The sequence below is a fragment of the Echinops telfairi genome, unplaced genomic scaffold, assembly GCF_000313985.2.
Source record: "Echinops telfairi isolate 266 unplaced genomic scaffold, ASM31398v2 ScPeMD7_21;HRSCAF=78, whole genome shotgun sequence".
Classification (NCBI taxonomy): Eukaryota; Metazoa; Chordata; class Mammalia; order Afrosoricida; family Tenrecidae; genus Echinops; species Echinops telfairi.
This window is the reverse complement of record NW_022103918.1, coordinates 540,409-564,329: the sequence shown is the minus strand read 5'-3', so window position 1 is coordinate 564,329 and position 23,921 is coordinate 540,409. Positions and strand designations below refer to the sequence as shown.

The 23,921-nt window shown below is 42.0% G+C and overlaps 1 protein-coding gene across 1 annotated transcript in view; it reads left to right on the top strand.

Moving 5' to 3' along the window:
- GUCY2C (guanylate cyclase 2C) overlaps positions 1-23,921 on the top strand; it is a 109,030-nt gene that overhangs the window by 39,896 nt on the left and 45,213 nt on the right. Inside the window, exons 7-12 of the mRNA XM_013007499.2 lie at positions 4,946-5,000; positions 5,513-5,648; positions 9,555-9,640; positions 13,518-13,623; positions 18,532-18,613; positions 21,845-21,950. Coding sequence (XP_012862953.1) covers positions 4,946-5,000; positions 5,513-5,648; positions 9,555-9,640; positions 13,518-13,623; positions 18,532-18,613; positions 21,845-21,950 — 571 coding nt within the window. The remainder of the gene's footprint in view (positions 1-4,945; positions 5,001-5,512; positions 5,649-9,554; positions 9,641-13,517; positions 13,624-18,531; positions 18,614-21,844; positions 21,951-23,921) is intronic.

Sequence of the window (23,921 nt, the reverse complement as noted above, 5' to 3'; positions counted from 1 at the left end):
AAACAACAGGAATGTGGGTGAAGGGAGACAGAGGACAGTGTAAGATATGAAAACAATAGTTGTTCATCATTTATAAAGGGGTCCTGAGGGGGAAGGGAGCAGGGAGGGGGGAAAGATGAGATGATACCAAGGACTCAAGTAGAAAGAAAATGTTTTGAAAATGATGATGGCAACATATGTACGAATGTGCTTGGTACAATTGATGTATGAATTGTTATAAGAGCTGTAAGATCTCCAATAAAACAATTTATTTGGAATTATTGAAACCCAAATGAAGGCTGAGCATGATAGTGGGACAAGAGGAAAGTAAAAGGAAATAGAGGAAAGAACTAGGAGGCAACGAGCATTTATAGAGGTCTAAAAATGTAAAATTACTCTTTGATATAAAATTCTCTCTTACACACATATGAGTGTCATGTACATATGTAAATATATTTATAAATGATGATGGGGAAATAGACCTATGTATATATATTTATAGGCTTAGTATTAAGTTACCAGATGGACATTGGGCCTCCACTCAAGTACTCCCTCAATACAAGAACACTTTTTCTATTAAACTGGCATTCCATGATGTTCACCTTCCCGACACAATCGCTAAAGACAAAGCGGATGCATAAGGAAATGTGGTGAAGAAAGTTGATGGTGCCTGGCTATCAAAAATTATAGCATCTGGGGTCTTAAAGGCTTGAAGGTAAACAAGCGGCCATCTAGCTGAGAAGCAAGAAATCCCATATAGAAGAAGCACACCAGCCAGTGTGATCACAAGGTGTAGATGGGATCAGGTATCAGGCATCAAAAACCAAATATCATATCATTGTGAATAAGGGGGAGTGCAGAGTGGAGACCCAAAGTCCATGTGTAGGCAACTGGACATCCCCTTACAGAAGGGTCATGGGGAGGAGGTGAGGGGGTGTCCATTTGTCTGCAGATGGGCTTTGGGTCTCCAATCCAACCTCACTCGTTTGCATCAGTATGATTGTTTTGGGTCTTCTGATGCCTGATACCTGATCCTGTCAACAATTTGTGATCACACATGCTGATGTGGGCTTTGTTGCTTATTTGCTAGATGGCTACTGGTTGAACTTCAAGCCTTTAAGATCCTAGATGCTATATCTTTTAATATCCGGACACCATCAATTTTCTTCACCATATTTGCTTATGCACCCATTTTTTCTTCAGGCGTTGTGTTGGGATGGTGAGCGTCACAGAATGCCAGGTTATTAGAACAAACTGTTCTTGAATTTAGGAAGTACTTGAATAAAGGCCCAGTGTCCATCTTCTACCTTAATACTTAACATATAAATATATGCACATAGGCCTATATCCCGATAGTTATATATAAATATGTTTGCATGTGTGCCTGCCTATATTTAGACTTCTATAAATGTTTTTTGCCTCCTGTCTCTCTCTTCTGTTTCCTTTTAATTTCCTCCTACTCCACTATGATGTTCAACCTTCATTCAATTCTCAGTAATTCCTCTCAGCTACATTGCCCTTGATTAAACCCCACCAGGCATTCTATACCCTATTCACCATCAATTTTAGATCTCTTGTTGTTCTATTATCCCTGAGTTTGTTGGCTCCTTCCTTCCTTTCCCCCACCTTCCCCTCTCTGTCCCCACTGAACCATTGGTCCCATTGTTTAATCCTCAGTATTATTTATCTTGCTTATCTTATATAGATCAACATGAAAAAAAAGAAGGGCCTATAAATAGTTCCAGGTCTGTCTGTTGACCCTTATGTATGTTTTCCAATCCAGTCTGATGAAGTGTTAAGCCCTGCCCTCTGAGTCTGAAGTCTATTTTAGGGATTCCTCGGGGACTTTGTTGCTTTGCTACCTTTGTGTTTCACCCCAGCATGGATGGGTCAGACCAGGCACAATTCCCAAACTGTGTCTCCAGTGCTGTCCCCTGCTATGCTGTGGGTCAGTGAGGGGACGTAGTGTCTCATGGTGGGGTCGGCCCTACAGTCCTCTTTGTACCTTGGCTGCTCCCAGTAGAACTGTCATCCTCAGGGCTTGGTGGGCCAAGATTCAGTCCACTCTCTCTCTCTTTCCCTCTTAGTTTTCGTCCATGTGGTCTGGGCAGACCTGTCATTCTCCCTGGGCTGTATCTTCCATGCTGTCCTCTGTAGTGCCATCTTCTGGGGAGTGGGGTCAACATAGCTGAGATTGGGGCCACTCCCACAGACCTCTATGTTAGTTTGCTGGTTCATTTGGATATGTTGCTCTTAAGGCATGGCTTACAAGGTTGGGGTAAGTGCACATCAAGAAAACATCCCAACCCAGTGCTGCCCAAGCCCGCAAGTCCAACATTAACCCATTAACCTAAATGTCCAACACCAATCCACAAAGTCCTCCTCCATCTCACAAAACACATACTATGATGCCGACTGTAGGAGGAACACTGAATCTGTGAATGTGTAAGCATCTGAGCGCTGGCAGGGATCTCCACATGGCTACTCCAGCACCCAGGGCTGCATTGCGTTAGGCCCATGTGGCTTCTCCTCAGGGATGTCTCACAGGAATTGAGCCTTGCCGTGCTGAAGCAGGGAACTGGCTAAGGGAGCTGCGACCCTGGTGTGATCATCAGAAAGCAAGAGACCAGGAGAACTTGAAAGGCGAGGGTCACCGAGCCATTTATCTCTCTGCCCTTCAATTAACCCCACATGTGTTAATCGGCCAGGTTGGCACAATAAACTAACTAACTCAGGGGGTTTCATTCTTTCCTTCTTTTCACCAGAGACAGTGTTATCTTGATGGTTGTTTTGGGTGTATTGACTTCCGGGTGGAGTTGCATAAGTGGTGGTCTCCTTGTTGTGCTTGGTGAATGTTGGTCTTCTGACCACAGTGAATTGGCAAGCATTTTTTGCAGGGTTGGATGTGATATGACATATTCTTTGCATTTTTCCTTGTCCAGAAGACTCTTATCTGTGTGTCTATCATTATAGTTTGGCAGCATAGAGGATTCTTAGATTGGCATTGTTCTCCTTCAACTTTTGGAAAATGTTCATCCACCCTCTCCTCCTCTTCATGGTATCTGCTGATAGCTCTGAGCATATCCTTACCTGAATGCCATTGTATGTGACTGCCTTTTTTTTTCCTCTAGCTGCTCTTTTGATTTTCTCCTTTTCCTCAAAGTTGGATAATTTAATGATGATGTGCCTTGGTGGATTCTTCTTGGGGTTTAGTCTAAATGGTGTCTTCTCTGCTTCCGGTATGAATGTCTGATTCTCATTCATTAAGGTGGGGAAGTTTTCTTCCTGGAATTCCCTAGCTACCTTAGCTGTTGACTTCTTTGTTGTGTCTTATTCTGGTATCCCAATTATTCAAATATTGTTCTTTTTGACTGTCTTTCCTGTTTGTTGAAGTCTGCCTGATTGTCCTTGAGATCACTGGTACAATTCTCTGCTTCTTCTAGTATGTTGGTGAGGTCTGCTATCTTGATTTTTGCTTCTGTTACCTTGTCCCTTAATGCTTGTATTTCCCTTTGGTTCATGGACTTCATCCCTTCTATTGTGGACTCCATGTCCTCTATTGTTGCATACTTATTCTGTATTGCTTCCTTCATATCCTGTATGACTGCAAGCAGCATTCTGATGATTTATTTTTGTGGTGTGGCAGATCAACATCTGCCTCTTCTCTAAGCTGCATTGGGTTTAGGACTTCTTCTGACATTGTGTTTTGTTTCTCTTGTTTTCTTGTCAAGGTTGTTGAGGTAGGTTACAGTTGTATGTCATTTTGGAGGAGTTTGGTGCCATATTCCCAGAAAATGGGGGCCTGAGCTTTCTATCTTTGGGACTGGTAAGAGTGATTTTGACACTCCCTTGCATTTAGATGCAGTAGAGATTAAATGATGTAAAATAAATCGAGAGTTATGGGGAAGTCCTCTGCTTTCTAATGTAACTTTCCTGCCCTTGATACCACAATGCTATTTTTAGTGAAAATTATGATTAGATTGAACATTCTCCAAATTTGTGCAAGTGAGGCTTCGTTTATTTCTGGCATCTCTTTATGCCATCTAGTTTAGCATTTGACCGAGAATAAGAACCACATTTTATACATAATTCATAGTCAACATGTTATCACACAAAGGCCCTGCCACCGATAGGACATCGAATTCTTCATCCCTGCACTCCTAATATGATGAAGTTTCTCAGATATGCAATGCAGAGACTGACAGTGGGGGGGGGGGCTGTGGTGGGAGGGTGATAAAGGAGAAGACCTATGGATCCTGAACAATTTTGAAATGAGAGTCCAAGAGCAAGGCTCAAAAACTATAAGGAGAGTTGCTTTCTGGACAAGTGGTGGTACAATGGACTATATATTGGACTGAAAACTGCAAGTTCAGTAGTTCTAAACCACCCTAGGCTCTGCAGGAGAAAGAGGCTTTCTGCTCCTATAAAGATTCATAGCGTTTTAAACCACAGGACCAGTTCTACTCTGATGGAAGTGAGTTTGATTTTTGGTTTGAATGGTTTTAAGGCTTTGGTATTAGGACCCTTCCCAAATGAGGGTCTTTCACCTTAACTGGATTCTTTTTACCCCATGAAATCATGATTTCAGAAAAAGAAATCAAAACCAATGAAAAAGGTTTTCTAGCAAATGCGATTCAAGATATAGTATTCCAATACAACTTGCACTGCTTCTAGTCTCTGGCCAAAGTGTGATTCTTCATAGATGGACAGTGCAAAATCCCTGGTCAGACAAAATTCACTTGTTTTGTGGGTGTAGGGGATGGTGAGAGTAGGAACACAAAGTTCATTAATCCAGCTTTATGAAGACCACCATGCAACTGCCCTGAGACAAACAGCTTTTGATGCCCTCTTTTATCTTTCCCCTACCAACATTTGGAACCTGCAGGAACACCCAGTTAGGACTGTTTTCAAGGCAATTCCAAGTTCAGTGGTATAATCTAATCACAACCCTTCATACCTTACTCAGATTATTGAAAAATTTTATTCCCCTTTTACTCTTTAATGAAAACATTAGACTGCAAGTGAGCTACATTTCAATAATTTATTACAAAAAGTAGGACAGTGTTGCATGTTGTCTTTCTGATTGCAATTGCATTTTATCAGAAAAGGCAGGCAGGCCAACTACTTTTAGCTCCTTGTAATGGTAATGGTCTGTTTGTTGAATCCCCAAACTGAAACTCAGTACCATGAGGTTGATGCCCACTCATAGTGGCCCTTTGAGTTTCCAAGACTGTAACTGTTTACAGGAGTAGAAATTCCCATCTTTCTCCCTAGGAGGAGCTGGTGTTTTCAAACTGCTGATCTTTCGGATCACAGCCCAACTCATGACCACTGTGCCACTGGGGGGGTTTGACATGAGGATACTAAAGAGGCCCTGGTCCACCAAAGAATCCACAAGAGTTTATTTTAACACAATTGACTTAATATTTCATTTGTTCCAGTTACCTCACTGAGCCCAGAAATGTCTTCCTCCAGGCTTAGGATCATAACCATTTTGGACAACCCCTTAAAAATGTTTCCCTTTCTCAAACAGGCAAATAATGACTTTCTTCTTGCCTACTTGGATGGAGTCTTGCTCTTTGGACACATGCTGAAAATATTTCTTGAAACTGAAGAAAGCATGACTACCCCTTCATTTGCTCATGCTTTTAGGAACCTCACATTTCCAGGTAATCTTACCTAAAAACAAATGATAAGAAGAATAAATAAATTAATTCTTTCTAGAGCAGTGGTTCTCAACCTCCAATTCCTCATGTTGTGGTGACCCCCAACTATAAAATTATTTTCGTTGCTACTTCCTAACTATATTTTGCTACTCTTATGAATTGGTAGCTCGACCCCCAAAGGGGTTGTGACCCACAGGTTGAGACAATTGTTCTAGAGAAACTTGTCCCTGGAAAAGGACATCACTCTTAATGAAGCAGAGGGTCAGGGAAAAAGAGGAAGACCTTTGGCAAGATGGACTGGCACAGCAGTTTCAAAACGGGCTCACACATAAGAACAAGTAGGAGGATGGCTCAGGATCCGTGTCTCATTCTGTTGTCCAAAGGGCCACTTTGCGCTGGAACTGACTCGAAGGCACCTAATACAACAACTGAGAAACTTGAAGAAAAGCAGAACTTTGGAAATGGATTCTGAAAAACAGAGAAGGGGATTTGGTATTACATGGGTCAACAGTTTAAAATTTTGAACATAAAGACAGTCATCCTGGCATCAACGTTGGGCATGCTATTATTAATAATGGGATCCCAGTTTATGCTGTAAACCTTAAGAAACTACAAATAGCTTAGATAAAACACCTATCTCAAGCCTTGTCCTTATGAACAAGCCTCATCATGAGGCATTAACTCACAGAACGGCTGCCATTGAGAAGATAGATTCCGGCTCATGGTAACGCCATGTGTTTCAGAGATCTGTGCTTTGAAGGGTTTTCAGTGGTTGATGTTTTGAAATTAGATCACCAGGATGTTCTTCGAAGGTGGACTTGAACCTCCAACCCTTAGAAGGTGGACTTGAACCTCCAACCCTTCGAAGGTGGACTTGAACCTGCAATCTCATCTGATGAGACATTGAGATATCCCCACTGTGTTAGAATGAGGCCAGAAAGATAATAAATGGTTGAAATTTCTATTTTGCTTCCTCCATAAATTTCTTTGTACCCTACAGGCATCTGAAACCCTGTAGTATCTTCTAGCTACGGAAGTGCCATAGCACCATTGAGGAGTCTTCAACATATGCCCCACTGAACTTCACAAATCATGAACTGCTTTCAAAACTACCATCTTTCATTCTCACATCTCATGTAGATAATAGAAAGAAATTTCTCCTAAATTTCCTGTACAATATATGTATACATAAATGATAGTTGCCACTGAATTGGCTCAACCTTATGTATGATGCAGTATCTCCCCCAAACGGAAAAAACTCCACAGGGTACAGCTTTCATAGTATGCAGTTTTCCCACTAGGTAAGCAACAAGCAGCTCACCCTGAGTTTGTGCACCCAGTGGTGTCATCTAGGAAGGTTCTCTGTGCTCACAGTGAATTTTTTCATAAAAGCTGTTTCGCTCAAACCTCTTTTTTTGTTTGTTTGTTTGTTTTGTTTTTTTGTTGTTGGGGGTTTTTTGGGTTTTTTTGGTGATGGCCCATTTAAGAGAACAGTATGTGGCTGTGAAATTTTGTTTCCCACTTGGGAAAAATGCCATAGAAGCTGTTGTGATGTTGAACAGAACTTACAAGGACAGCACTATAGGAAAAACCCAAGTGGATGAGTGGTTTTCTCGTTTCAAAAAGGTGAAATGTCAAACCTCATTCTGGACATCTGACAACTTCCTGAATGGATGAAAATGTTGACTTATAGTGCATTTCATTATGTTCTGCCAGGTTAGGCTGTTAATCAAGATTTCTATATAGAGACTCTGAAAAGATTGCGTAACTGTGTGACCAAAAAAAAGGCTGATTTGTGGTAGACGGGGGACTGGTTTTGCCACCACAACAATACATCTGCTCACATAGCCATCTCAATGAGCCAGTTTTTGGCAAAAACAGCATGCCCCATTCACCTTACTCACCTGACCTTGCTCTGTGCGACTTCTGTTTGTTTCTGCGAATGAAGAGGAATATGAAAGACAGCAATTAAAAAAAAAAAAGAAAGACAGCAATTTGAAGACATAGGGAGGTGCTGCCATCCAAGCAGATGAATTTGAAAAATGTTTCCAAGAATGGAATCACAGATTTGACAAATGTATTAAGTGTAAAGGAGAGTACTTTGAAGGTGAGAAGGTTGTAAAAATTTTGAATACATAGCTTTGGAAAACAAAGTTCCGGGGCGTTTTGGGTACCCTGTCATATAACGGAATGAAAAGTTATCTTGTCCTGTCCTATCTTCATGATCGTATGTTTGAGTTTATTTTTGAAGCTATTATTATCAATTTGTCTCATTAAGATTTTTCTCATTTTTGCTGACTCTCCATTTTATGAAACATGAGTCCTTTTCTAGTGTGTGGAGTTGCCTTCTCTAACATACTTAAAACCTTGCTCTGTGAAACAGCGTAATCCAATAGAGCCACTGAAGAGTATGCCTTCTTCTTCTGGCTCTGCAGCAACTGAAGGCCTGAGGAGTTGCACCAGTGGTTGGCTTCAGATGGATAATAGGAAAAGATGACATCTGATCATTTGAAGAAGCAGGGAGGTAGAATGTATTGGTCATGTCCTTGCCCCAAGTTCTGCCAGGCATTAATATACTTTCTAAGTTAATTTTCTGTGCCCATGGCCAAGTGTCTACTAACATAGGCATGAAGCCAGGAGACATTTGTCTATTCTTAAAGTAGACATTTGTCTAGTTTAGGAACTTATTCCCTTTACAACCCTGGGTAAGATTGTTAATATCTCTGACCTCATTTTTTAAATCAATAAGATAGAGATGATATTTTCTATATCATTGTAGTTCGGAAAAATCATAGGAGAAAATGCATATAAAATGCTTACTACAGAGTTGGCATATAATAAACATAATGCTAGCCCTTAGGTTCTACAATATTAAATTGCAGATATTTTATCCTTTTTTAGCCATATAGCCATTTCATAGGTTTACTCTATATTAACATTCTTTCATAGATGAGAAAGCTGAGACTCACAGAATTCTCTCAGTGTTGTATAGCCAATAAGTGAGAGAGTATTATTTTGACCATTTTATAATCTAAGTTAGATCGTGCAGGGACCTAAACATTTGTGTTATTAGTCTAGTGTATGTACACACACACACACACACACACACACACACACACACACATATTCCTAGCAAAAACTTGCTACTAATCACCAAGAGGAATTTATTGACTGATTCCATTTGGTGCCATCCTTAATACAATGAAAAGATATTTCCTTCCAAATCAGTATGTGCTAGTCCAGGTTGACCAGTGAAATAAATCCAGAGGCATTCATATATTTGTGTAAGAAAGAGCTTTATATCAAAGAGTAATTGTATAGTAAGAAAACTTCCCAGCCCAGTCCAGATCAAGTCCATAAGTGTGATATTAGCTCATAAATCTGATACTAGTTCATAAATATCTGTTCAAACTCACACAGCCACATGCAATGATGCAGATTGCAGGAAGATCACAGGCCAGTGGGTGAAAAGTCTTGTGGATCCAATAGTGATGGAAGCATCACAGGGCTGGTGCAGGTGGCTCAATGTGTCTTGTCAACAGGAAGGTGAAGCAGAGACAGAGAGGGTCCAGCCTCCAGTGAGCCATTTATCTAGGTTGTGCCTCCAAATGAGGTCCTCAAGCTGTGACCTGATTGACAGGCTAACCTCCACCCTTTCACTCTTAATACCCTCAAGTTGACTTGAGATTACATAACTACCACAAAGTAATATGGCCAATAAAAATGTCCTTCAGAGACCTTGAAGCCAAGAGCCAATTCAGGTGGCCTCTAACTAGATGGCAAAAGCTAACCTTTCTTAAGTAACATAGAGCATTTTGAATTGGTTTTATTAGCCCCTGTCTGTGTTCAACCATTCTCTTTAGGGAAGAAGCCAACGATGGCCATTAACTCTCTCTGATTTTGCTCTAGGAGCCCTGGGTCCTGTGACTTTGGATGATTGTGGTGATATTGACAAACCCATGGTGCTTCTGTACACCTCTGTGGACACCAACAAAGTATGTCTGACCCCAAATGTGACTCATTACAGGAAACTTGGGGAGATGTGATTGTATTAAGACTGGGTTAGGCGAGATAACTTGAAATAGGGACAATAGTGATGGAAGTGGAGGAGATCTGGTTAGGAACTGTTTATATGTTGAGTTCAGCTTTAAAATGATGCCACACCTAGGGATGTCTTTCTTAACTATTTTTGACTCATAGAACTTCCTGTTCAGAATATCTACTTTATGTATATGTATATATTATATATGATATTTATAAGATATATAAGATGATTTATGATAAATTGATACAAAAGCCAGATTATTAATGGGATGGATACCAATGAGAGGAGGACAAATCATTACTAAGAACTGCTTATTCACTTCTAAAACTAAATGTTTCAGTGAAATAATCCCTCGTCTTTCCAGAAAAATTTCCACAAAAATCATAAACTATATAATCCTCTGGGTCATACAAAAAGCTCTATAATGTTGTTTCCATTAATATTGGATTGCTTGCACAAAGAAAGTTGCTCTTCCCTCTCCATCTCTCCAGCACTTTGTTTCTTATCTGGCACAGAGAGGATGGGGTGAAATCGGGAGCTCAGAACAATGAGCATGAAGAGAAAATATTCTGAAATGGAATGTTTTATTGATTGCACAAATTTTAATATGATTGAACCGTTAAATTGCACAGCATGTGAAGTATATGCCAATATATTTTTTCCTTTTTAAAAAGAACATTCCTGAGAAAATGGGTGGCATCTGATAGAGTGTATATTTAGTTAACTGTATAGTACCAATGTTAATTTGTTGATTTTCATCAATGTAAAAGAGGTCTATAAAACGTTAGCATTAGGAAAAACTGGATGACAGTAAAGTGCTAGCATGACAGAACTCTGCACTGTGTTTACCAACTTTTAAAAAGGTGAGAACATTTATTAAGTCTTAAAAGAGGTAAAGCTAACACAATGACACAGACCTATCATCTGGATGAGGGAGGCCACTAACATGAGGTTAAAATGGCGTCCAGATCTTTGTTGAGATACAAAGCCTTGGTTATTTATTTGTTAATAATTAAATCATTTTATTGGGGGCTTGTACAACTCTTATCACAATCCACGCATATATCCATTGTGTCAAGCACTTTTTTAAAAATTCTCTAAATTATTATTTTTTTAAATCATCTTATTGGGGCTCATACAATTTGTCAAGCACTTTTGTACATTTGTTTCCCTCCTCATTTTCAAAACATTTGCTTTCTACTTGAGCCCTTGGTATCAGCTCCTCATTTTTTCCCTCCTCTCACCGTACCCCTCTCCCCTATGAACCCTTGATAATTTATAAATTATTATTATTATTTTGTCATATCTTACACTGTCCGACATCTCCCTTCGCCGACTTCTCCACTGTCCGTCGAGATACAAAGCTTTATAAAGGGCATGGGAGGGCAAAGGAAACTGTCACAAAAGCATGATTGGTGGCAGATCAATGCATACCATTTACAAATGGGACTATAGAAACAGGAATGGGACCAGTACTGGGAGAAGTACATTGTTATATAGAAGAACTTATAAGATTGGTCCAGGGCTGCCTGACCAAGGCAGCTAAGGAGAGACTGATAGGGCATGACTCATGACTATGTGGTCCACCTTACTGTCTTCAGTTCAGTGACCTGTATCAAGGACACACTCAGACCAGGCCCTAAGAGAAACTGCCACTCCCTAGGCTGGCTGGAGATGAGTGGAGGTAATACACTTGCCAGGCACTCTGCCTGAGGGCATTGCTATTTACATCCTTGGTTAGCAACTGGAAAGAATTCAATGTGAGGACTCTACAAATGGATTATGGGCTATTACTGTCATCCATCGCCTATATTTTCCTAACTTTTACAGGATCTACATTTTCACAATAAAAAGCTTATTTTAGAAGAAGAAAAAGGTAATGAAATTTTCCCGCACACTTTTTGAAGCCCTAAAGGGAAGCATTTGTTTAACATATGTGTGACCTTTAGTAGCTATGTTTTGTGTGCATGTGTATGCATTTTAAATGAAATTAGCTATATGCCAAAAGAAGAAAAGATGAGGAAGAAGGACTAGACAGTCCACTTCTGAGGTAGTAGCCACTTGAAATGAGGAAGTATACCAACTGAAATGTTTTCACAAACCGATGACCTCTAGGAAATGACTGACACAATGGCTGCAACAATGGGCTCAAACATAAGAACACTGGTGAGGCTGGTGCAGGGCCAGGCAGTGTTTCATTCTGCTGTGCACAGGGTCACTGAATTGGAACAGACTGCACAGAACCTACCATGAACACTGCCCTACGGGGTTGTTATGAGGGTTTTATTTTTGCTACTGCTGTTTATTTATATTGAAACTTTTGTTACCAAAGTTGCTCTGAAGGAGTTACCTAATGCCAATCGGGTTATAGCAAAAGGAAGAGCTTAATTGTGTGGACACAGGGTTCAGTGGGTTCTTATCCAGAGACTGAGCCCCTACTTCCCCGACAGGGAGCATTTTATAGGGAAGAGAGGTGGGTTTCCACGGCGGTTGTGATAGGTCGATGAGCCAGCAAGCAGGAACACACAAGTAGAAACAAGCAGTTACATGGGCTCTTGGGCACTGGCTAGCCAGTGGCTAGCACAAGCACGTTCCAAGAAGCAGAAGTGGGCAGACTGGTTCAGGAGTGGAAGTGGGTATGCTTAATGGTCACCTGGGCCTTTTCATATTCCTTAGGTTTCTTTGTCTTTAGAGCAGTGTGTGGTCCCTGCCTCACTTTACTATAACACTACCTTCACATTTGAAGGAATGATGGTGAATTTATGATGGTGAAATTTTTCAGATGTCTCTTACAGGGCCAATTCAGTGTGTGTAGGATATATTGAATATCACATATTAATATTCACTTGGGAAATTAGTTGAACAATTAACCCAATGGCTGAGAGATTCATTAGTGCTTTGAACGGAACAGCATGTTAGAGAAAAAAGATGGAAGAGGTCAGAAAATTATGTAATTGCTATAACCGAAGAAACGGAGAATTTCTATCAGGCCACTTGATAGGTAACAACATGTTAAAGAGGGCTTTACTTGTGATGACTTTTCTCCAGAAATCATTTTCAGTATCGGTTACATGGAAACTACTTCCCCTTCACTTGTCGGCCTATAATTTAACTTCTCTTGGCCTCTGTCTTAACATGTGCTAGTTAAAAACTTGACCTCGTTCTCCCAAGAGCAAGAGAATCTATGTGAGGCCGGGCGGGATCAGTGGTAAAGACCATGATCATAAAGAAACAGAGATCACTGTGAAAAGGGGGAAAAACAAGACAAATGTTTCATACCAAAAGAAACAGACTTTGATCACTACCAGAGGTGGGAGGGAAGGGAAGTAAAGGGGAAGCAATAGGGTAGAGGGTAGACAGGTGTTAACTTGGATGAAGGAGAGAGAATGTTCTACAAGAGGGAGAAGAGCAAAAAAGGAAAAAAAGGGTGGTGGTGGTGGTGGTTGGGAGGCTTGACAAGTTATTGAATGCAACAATGATGATCTGAAATGAAATGCAACCCCCCCCCCCAGTCTAAGTCACAATTTAAGAGAGATACTGCACTAAGGCAGTTGGGGTATAGAAGTGTACCTGGCGGCATAAATCTGTGACCAGTGAAGTGTAAGTCACAATTTAAGAGAGAGAGAGAAACATACTGTCCTCCTTGGACCTTGAATCCATGTTCATACTGTGAACTAAGAGATAGATCCTAACTAGTCCCAGGCGGGTTGTTTAATGAGAAATGTTAATAATGAAAATTCAAGTGTCATTGGGTGGAACGGTCATTCTCACTAGAAGTTGTTCTTTTTCTTTTTACCTACCCCCTCCCCTTTTATCCCCTCTCTCAGTACAAGGTGCTTTTGACCTATGTTGCCAATAATACGCAGTCAGTGGATGCCAGCCCGACATTCATCTGGAAGGACCATAAACTCCCAAACGACGTTCCAAATCTGGGTAAGGTACTCTTAATGGATTTTCTTTCCCTGAAATTGGTTTTCTGATAAGGAGAGTAAAATCTATGAACATCAATTAGTCTGTTGCTTTTTCTTCTGTTTCATTTTGTGTTCTTGTCAGAGTTATATTTTTGTACACGTGGACAAACCTAGCATGGTAGGTAGACATGCTGAAAATATCCTTCTCCTAATTGGACTACTCCAAGGACCCCTGGGGGTGCTGTCAGGTCAGCATTATTTTGCTAACTACAGGGTCCAAAGTTCAAACCTACCAGCAGCTCCTGGAAGGAAGACAAGGCTTTCTGCACGCAGCTTTATATAGCATTTTAATGGAGGGGCTTCGCAGAGAAATCTTTCTCCCTAGAGATTGTGTATTTGGACACTATCAATTGTCTCAGGACCATGGAGGTGTGCCTCGTCACTAGTGCTGGTCTGCCATGCCCTGTGGTCACAAATGTCGCTTATACTTTCTTGCAGGTGCTCAGTTTCCCACACCTATTGCCATGAGACAAGGGTTAGCCATGCTTTCGCCCTCCATCCAGCTTTACCTTGTTCTAATAGCAAGCATTCCTTTCCCAGCACTATTTCTGGATTGAGTTTGAGTATTCATTGCAATGGCCACATGGACCTGACAGGCAATGCTCATGGTTAAGGGAGCATATGATGGGAGATAACAGTTCCCCACAAGTTAGGATCATTGATTGACAATAACACTTCTATCTCACCCTGTAAGATAGTGGTTCTCAATCTCACAGGGGCCGCCCTATTCATAACAGTAGCAAAATTACAGTGATGAAGTAGCAACGGAAATAATTTTATGGTTGGGGGTCACCACACCATGAGGAACTGTATTAAATGGTCGCAGCATCAGGAGGGTGGAGAACCACAGCTCTACGGCAAGTGGTTCATTGGCCTCTATCTCCATGAACCAGGAAGCCTGACTGTCACTTTGTCTCACAGCTCCATAGTCTCCAGCCAGAGAGGGTGCCCCCGAGTCTCTGTGCTGCTCCTCTGAGTATCCATGCCACAGGCTCTGATGCCTCCGATCTCAGCCTCCCACTTCAGAGATTCTGAGCATCATCTTCAAATGGTCCAAGGGATTTTCTACGTGTCTGAGATAGTTCTGATACACAGAGAAATGGCTTTGTGGTTTTCAGCTGTTAGCTCCTCATGCTCCCAAGGAAATAAAATATGTGACTTGGTTTGCACCCTCTACTCAGGTCAAGACTTGCTTTTGTTGTAGGTGCTGACTCATAGCAACCGCATGTACAACAGAACGGAACCCTGCCTGATCCTGTGCCATCCTCACGATTGTTCTGATGATGAGCCCATTGATGCCACCACTGTGTTAATCCATCATGCTTTCTTCTTTTGTGCTGTCCCTCTGTACCTCAGTTCTTTGCTTCGCACGCTGAAAGAATTCATGCCGAAGCATGTTTTGTAGTAATCCAAATGAGTTGTTATGAAGCAACAGAAAAGTTTTGAGTTTTATAGTCTCAAAAGGGTACACACTATTTCTGGAAAGCGTGCCAAGCCATGCGGTAGCTGCGCTGGGGTTCCCAACTGTGCACAAACAACCATGTGGGGGAAAAACACCCACACACCTGGAACTGGGGAATCCCCGTTGTCCAAGAGGCCAAACACATGTGGGCCCCTAGTAGGCCTGGAGCAGGCCCTGAGAGGGCACGAAGGCTCATGAGTGCCCTGCACCCTAGAGGCCCTCCTTACATCATGCCCCTGAGGGGCATGGCCAAGAGGGGGTGCCAAGAGAGCAAGTGAGCAAGGGGTCAAGAAGGCAAGAGATCCTAAGAGCCCAAGTGCATGTGGGTCCTAAGCAGGCCCAGAGAGGCCCCTGAGGGGGCATGCCTGGGCAGTGCATGTGTGCCCTTGCCCTCTGACCTGCCACAAGACCAGAGCAAAAGAGAGAAATTGGCTTTCCTGGAGCCGGTTTTTAATACCTGTAGCTGGGGAGGTGTGACTGAAGGTATTGGTTGACTTCATTGGCTGAGCTCAGGCCCACCTGTGTGATGTACCTAAGGTGGAGGCTAGGACACTCCTGTGCTAAGGGGTCCTAGTGTGTGCATGCTCAGTTTGGGGTCATCCCATAAGTGTCCAAAGGCTGCCTGATTTCTTTCCAACCTCCTCTATCGGGGCCTTTGCAGGCATGACGGGGACTACCCCCCATGCCTAAATCTAGCTACCTAACATTACTTTTAATATTCTTCACCAACATCATAATTCAAATGGATCAATTCTTCTTCATTCTTCCTTATTCAATATCCAACATTCACATGCCTAGGAGGCAATTGAAAATACCACGACTTAGGTCAGATGCACCCTAGTCCTCAAAGTAATATTCTTGCTTTTCAACACTTTCAAGAGGACTTGTGCAGTTCATTTGCCAGTGCAATACATCATCTGACCCCTTGACAACAGTTCCCATGAGCATTGATTATGGATGCAAGCAAGACGACATCCTTTACAACTTCAATCTTTTCTCCATTTGTCATGATGCTATCTAACGGGCCAGTTCAGGATGGTAATCCATCCTGAAAGTTGCAATCCTTGGTCTTTATCAGTAAGTGCTTCATGTCCTCCTCACTTTTGGCCAGTAAGGTTGTGTCATCAGAATATTTCAGGCCTTCCTGAAATCCTGAGGCCACAAGCTTCTTTGTTTAGGCCAATCTCTGATTATTTGCTCAACATGTGAATTGAATATATATGGTGAAAGGATACAGCCTCGATGCATACCTTTCCAGCTACATGACCAACTCACTGGAAGAGATCCATATTTGTACACATTCCAAAGAAAGATGACAAAATAGAATGCTCAAGTTATAGAAAAATATCATTGACATCGCATGCAAGTAAAATTTTGCTGAAGATCATCCAACAAAAGTTGCAACAGTACATTGACATGGAGCTACCAGAAGCTTAGGCCGGATTCAGAAAAGAACATGGAATAAGGGACAGAATTGCTGATGTCAGATGGTCTTGACTGAGAGCAGAGAATACCACCAAGCTGTTAGCTTGTGTTTTATTGACTATGCAAAGGCATTCAACTGTGTGCATCATAACAAGCTATGGATAGCCTTGAGAAGAATGGGAATGTCAGAGCACTTCGTTATGTTCATGTGGAACTTGTACACGAATCAAGGAGCAATTGTGTGAACAGAACAAAGTGTAGCCTTAATCCCATCTTCTTCCAGTTTATTAGTATAGCAGAGAACTTGCTCAAAATAGGACTAGCCACAAGCATAGAGTCCAGAATGATAATAAATCCCATAAGGAATTAAGGCATAAGGACTATATTAGTTGACAACATCTCACCATATTTCTATTGTTCTCCAAACTTTTTTGGAGTCCATTCTACTTTGAGCTCTTAACTTCCTGTTCTGATAGAGACCATTTGTGTCATCATCCATTACTTTCATAACTTTCAGCCTTGCTGTTGTCTTTCTCAGTCTAGCCTTGCTCCTCTCCAGACTGCTACCCAGAATCATACTCAGACAGTTCAGTGCTTCCTGATGTTGTATTCACTTTTCCCTAGATTCCACTTACTCTTCTGGAGACCTCTCGGATCATCCGCCCACAGAGCTCCACTCACATACTAGGGTTCCAATCAGTAACACCCCCTATATTCTCCATGGCGCCTTTGTGGCCTAGTAGAGCTTGGGAAGAACCACTATTATGGAATACTCTAAATTGCCTTAGCTTTCTTTTACTTGTGATCTGTATTTTAAAAGTTATTATTTCTTTTTCTATGGTTCCTCCCTAGAAAGTGCATTGGTTTTGAGGATACTAAGTTGGTGTCAGTCACCAAAATTATTCAATGCAATGGACATATTTTATTATCTTGGAAAGTTTGGTGATTCCTATAAAGGAGAAATATGTATGAACCACAAGGGTAGCTGAAATTAACCCACACTCTATAGGCACACGTTAAGCAGTTGTCTTCAGTGTGAGGACCTGTTACCAATGAGGTAGTAGTGACCTATATTACCAATGGAAACAAAACATTTTAAAGGCTGTGTTAGTCTGGGTAGACTAGAGAAACAAATCCATAAACACTCGTGTATAAGAAAAAGCTTTATATACAAGATAATTTGAATATTGAGAAAACATGGCAGCCCAGTCCAGATCAAGTTCATAAGTCTGATATTAGCCTGTATGTCCAATAGCAATCTATAAATTCCTCTTCAGACTCACAAAACACATGCAATGATGCCGACTGCAGGAAGATCATAGGCCAGTGGGTGGAAAGTCTTGTGGGTCCAGTGGCAGTGAGAGCATCTCAGTGCTGGCAGGGGTCTCCACATGGCTCCTCCAGCTCCAGGGCTCTGGCTCCATCAGCTTCTCTCCATGTGGCTTGTCAACAGCAATGTCTTGCAGGGAGTGAGTATGTGTCCTGCTTCCAAGGAGCTATTGATTTGGAGCTTAGCGGCTCCAAATGAAGTCATCAAGTTGTGACCTGATTGACAGGCTAAATTTCACCCCTTCGCTCTTAAGACTCAAATTGACAGCAGAGTATGTAACTACCACAAAGGCTTTCCTTTTTATTTTTTAAAAAAGAAGACTCTCTCTTCTTATTTCAGCACATTATATTACACCATGGATAATGATGACCAGCTGCAGTGAGTGAGAAATACTCAGACTTGAGGCAAGTCCCTGCCCGTCTGAGTAGAACTGTGCTCCTAAGTTTTCAGGGACTCATCTTTGGGAAATAGAGCCCCAGACCTACCAGTGCCTCTGGATGGACTTGAACTTCCTACCTTTTGGTTAGCAACTGAATATGTTAACCATTCACATGGCCCAGGGGTTCCATGAAACAGCTAGAACCGTTGGCAGTGCTTTTATTCTCTTCTTACTGGTCATGCCTAATCCACTGTAACTGTCTTTTTGTCCATAGGCCCTCACATCCTGATGATTGCAGTCTTCACCCTCACAGGCACTGTGATCGTGCTCCTGGGCATTGCTCTCCTGGTGCTGAGGTACCACGCTTTCTGCCCTACCCGCGCTCATCCTTCCAAGAGAAGCAATGTTGTTGGATGATAGCGAACGTTCACAAAGAGGTCTCTAAGCAGGGCTGAGACGATGAAGGCAGTCTGTAGCAAAGACTGTCTATGAAGGGCAGCACATTACGGAGTGGGACACTTTGGAGACAGAGACACTTGAACTGAAACTGCATGTCACTGATGGACCAGCTGTGCTGTCTTAAGCATGTTATTTGACCTCTTAAACGTGTTATTTAGATCCACTTTCCTCATCTGAGTTGTTGTGGAAAATGTAAATAGGATAGGGATAGTGGATATCACATAAGAGGCATGCCATAAATGAAAATCATTTTTTGTCATTTTATGATTATAGTATAGAAAATTCTGAAGCGACTATATTACACACGGTTCAGACTTCCTATTTTAGCATCAGAAAATTGAGATCCAGGGAAGTAAAATGGCTAATCTAGAAAACATGATTAAGTAGTGGGTAGAACCTGAACTAGAACTCAGGCTGCTAGATGATCAGTTCCATGCTTATTCTCCTAGAATAACAAGTATCTAACACAGTGGTGGGATCACAGTGGATACTCAGAAACATTTGTTAAATATGTAAGTGAATGAGTACCATATGGCATTCTAATCTCTGTGTCTTAAACACATAAAACATTGAATCCCGATTGGATCATTGGGACCACGTCCATCCCCTAAATAATCAAGACAGCATCGTGCTCGGTGGAGCACCCTCTTTGGACTGCCCTTATGATTTCTTCAGGAAGTATGATGGATGTTTTCCTTCAAGCTCTTGCAAGTCTGGGCTCCTCTGCAATATAAGAGACAGTGGGCGACCCCACAGGGCAGGGTTGAACTGCCCCTGTGAGTTTCCAAGACCGTGACTTTTTAAGAGAGTAGGAAGCCCTGTCTTTAGTCAGCAGAGTGGCTAGTGGTTTCAAACTGCTGACTTTTGGGTTCACAGTCCAATCAGTAACCCCGATGCCACCAGGGCTCCCATGAGCTGGCATGGACTCAATGGCAGTGCATTTGACTTTGGTTCATATATACAGGATGGGGCAACCTGTTAGTTGAGGATGAGCAGAAAGCAAATCTTGTGAAGAGTACTTCCTATCAAGAGCAAGAACCAGTGTAGCTGCTGTTCCGCAGACACCAAATCCAATGAGTGTCAGCTTAGACCGGGTGAATCACACAGAGTGGCCGGGGAGAAAACGGTATGCTCCATTACGCTCAAGCATCAACGGAGATGCGGGATTCTCTAAGGCCCATAACGAGGGTGTTTTCCTTCAAGCTCTTGGCTGTTGCAAAGGAGATTGGGAAGGCATGGTGCTATGCTTGTAGTTTTCCATTACAAGATTATACAAGAAAGACGGTCAATGAACGATAGCACCTCTGATCTCAAGAGAAATAGCAGGTCCACTGAGCCCCAAGACCCTCCTGTGGCCCAGACGTGAGAACACGGAATCCTTCAAGGCATGCTGGTCACTTCCGTTGCTTCCAGGTTGTAGGCTCACAATCTCCCTGACACCGAGTTGGTTCCAACTCCGAGTGCCCCTAGACGACAGAGTAGAACTGCCCCCTTGGGCTTCCAAGACTATCCATCCTTACTGGAGAAGAAAACCTCATCTTTTTCCTGCCATGAAGCAGCTGGTGGGTTCAAACTGCTGGCCTGGCCATTCGCAGACCAATTCATATCCCACAATGCTACCAACTCACAATGACACCAGGATCATAGTTAGTGGTCTTTACTATCCTATTTCTTATATATTTATAGATGTGTACTCAGCTTTAGATGGAAGGCAGGAAAAGAAGGCTCGCCTCCACTTAGGAGACATTAAGAAAGGCATCATACGTGGCTTTTAGAAGTTTGTCAAGTGACAGACAGGAAAGACACACTCAGGGATAAACAAATAGATCAATGGAAGAGAAGACAGATTCCGGAATGAGGTAAGAAGGCATCAAAATGCTGAATATGATAGAGGTGCCATTAGAAATCAACTGGGAATGATGTCAGGATGGTAGACTTCCCTTATGGAAAATATTTAAATAAAATCTTAACTGCTACCAGACAGAAAAGTACATTTCATTCCATGTGAAGTTTCAAGTTCATTAAAGAACTCTATGTGAAAATCAAATTTCAAAACTCTTAGAAAAATGTAAAGGATAATATCTATATGATTTCAGTGTAGATCTCAGTATTCCTTAGTTGAGGTAAAAGAAAGTCATGGTGGGGTGTATATATATAAACAAAACCTTGTATACGACAATGTCAAAACCAACCATCAAGTAGACGAAGTTATTTATGACAGAGGAGGGACAAAGGATTTGTTTTGCGGAATGTATAAGGAGCTCGCGTAAATCAATATGGCAAGGACAAAAGCATAATAAAAGTGAGCAAAATGATGCATAGGCAACTTTAGACACGCACTAAAAGAGGTGGAAAACATTTGAAAAGATGCTCGGTCTCTCTGCTAATCAGAACAATGCAAATTAAAGGCACAGTCAAACAGCTTTTTTGCATCGATACCAAGAACCAAAAAACCAAACAGCTTAATGGCAAATGCTGCCAAGAATAAAGGAAACAGGGATTGTCATGGCTGGGGGTGGAATTGGTGCCGTCCCTCTGAGAGCAGTTTGTGAGCAGTGGCTATAACCTTGAAAGTAGGTAGCCCTACGGCCAAAGAATTCTGCTCTATTGGCGGTTCCTGAAGAAAGGGATTTTGAAAATTTAAGATTTCATATGTTGAGATACATGGTGTTAAATTTTCTTTGTATCCTTTTTACCTCTTTGCCTATATATTTTCGAAAGGCAAAAATGCATAAAAGAAATGGGCTTATTAAAAATTTTTGGGACATCTCTGGTAGTTTAAAGTTAACAGTTTTGCCTCTCAAAGTTACCAATGTTTGTTCTCTCCTGTGGTTTTTTTTTTTTTTGCTTCATACCTTTTCCATGGTATCCATCATGTCCTTTAGGTCAGTAAAGGATGGTTTCAGTGCCGTGAAGGAAAGGGATCTAAAGGATTGCATCCAGCAATCCCGGCAGGTCCCTAAGGCCAGGGCTCAGCTGCTTGCACAGTCAGGGGCTACACAACTGGGCTAGCCTCCCTCGCCACACAGCTCCTCAGGATCATAAGGGCTCTCCATTTTCTCGTTGTTCCGAAGCTGATGGCATAAATGCTAATAAAAGCCTATTGAAACATTCTATTTCCTTCACAGGAAGTACAAAAAAGACCACGAACTTCGCCAGAAAAAATGGTCCCACATTCCTCCTGAAAAGATCATGCCTCTGGAGACCAATGAGACCAATCATGTTAGTCTGAAGGTAAGGCTGACCATCCCTGTTGAAGAATGCTGGGGCTAGCACAACATGCCAGGCATTGGACAATGTCGTGGGAGCAGGAAATGGACCAAGCAGAGAGAGTTTGTTTCAGAATCCATGTCTTAGCTAGCTCCTAATTCTCAGCATCCCGCTGGATGTCACCCCATGAATCCAGTGAGCACTTCGGTATCAGCTGGGCTACAACCTATTCTGCCACTTGCTCCCTGTCATTTAATGCCATTTAATCTCTGTGCTCTATTTATACAGTGAGAGGAGGAAGAAGGGAAGGTAACTGACACTATTAATATGCATGGTGTCAAGCACCATGCTTGAACTTGATACCATTTATTTCATTTAAATTTCAAAATAGACTTGAGGTAAGAATCCGCAAAGACAATAATGCATCCCAGGTTTTTATTAGAATCAAAGGGAAAGGTGCAATCATCCAGAACCTTCTCTCTGCCTTTAGACAAGAAGTCATTAACTGACAGGCCACAAGCCATATCTAGTCTGCAGATGTCTGTGTGTGCATGTGTTTCACATTTTAAAATCCATTCCCATGATAGTTCGTGAAATAGTGTATAAAATTCCAGATGACAGCTTCATGTTAAAATTCCAGATGACAGCTTCATGTGACAAATCAAAGATCCGGGCACTGCATGGTAGCCATCACCTAGGGCTGATGGGACTGCTTCCCTTAGACACCTGGCTGAGTTTCTTTACTTGGGATGCTGCTTGGATGCTTTGTATAACCCCACTTTTCCACACCGTGTGTTTGTTAGCCCATTAAAAGCAGTGTAACCCTGCCACGAACTTCTGAAGAGCAAGAGAAACGACGCACTGAATCTGACTGCCCAGAATCACAGCCACTCACCCACACGCCCCAGTTCTTTCAGCATGATCCCTTCAAGGTGTACTTTAAAATTGTGTTTGTCGATTGAAAAGCTTTCCACATTGTGATTTGGGTGAAAATTGGCTTTCCATTCAACAGTTTACACATAGCTTGTGACACTGTGACCCCGACTGCATCTGTGTCTCCCTGTGTTTACCATTTCCATGTGTCCTTCTTTGCGAGCTCTTCCTGCCTTTGGAACTTTACCCCTGGGCAAATGCTGCTCTGTGGATGTCATTTTTTAAAGGGCATTTAGTAAAGTCTTAATCAGGACAAGGACAACACAAAAGCAGGGACATATTAGTTAAATGAGGGAAACCATTAGCATGATGTCATAATGGTGCCCAAGGGTTTGCTGATATGCAGAACTCTAAAAAGGCCACAGGGGGTCAAGGAAAACTGTCACACACAAAGAAAGAAAGAAAGAAAGAAAGAAAACTCACAGATGCCTGATGGGCATCATGCATCAGATCAATACATTGCAGTTACAGGTGGAACGACTGGAGCAGGAACAAGGCTCTGATTGGCATATGGATGTTGTGGTAGACAAAGGAGCCTACAAGATGATGACAGGGCCTCCCCCAGTGGTTAGGGCATGGCTCGTGACTATCAGCCCCTGCCCACCCCCACACAGTTATTTCTATCAAGGGCACAACCAAGTTACCCCCCAAGGGAGATTCCCCTCCTTTGACTGCTTGGGTGTGTGGAGGTATTGCCCTTTGCAATGCACACGGTCTGTCTGCAGGACTCTCCACACCCATGCTGGATGTTTAGAGGGAATCCAATGGGGGCTTGAAGTACAGGGGGACTCTGCACGTTGATTTGGGGTTTGAACTGTCATCCATAGCCTTCTAGAAACCAGGTGCTCAGATTTTAAGCTCTAATACAATTGTCTCCTCTCATCGTGGGTTTTATTATTTACAATCCTTGGATCACACAGGCTGGTGTGTTTCTGTGAGGACCTAGTGTCACTTCATTATATGGCTACTCATTTGAAGATACAATTTGGATCTTTAGGTATGAGTTTGCAATCAAATTCCAAACTCTGCCCTGTACAACTCCAATGCACAACAAGCTCCCCT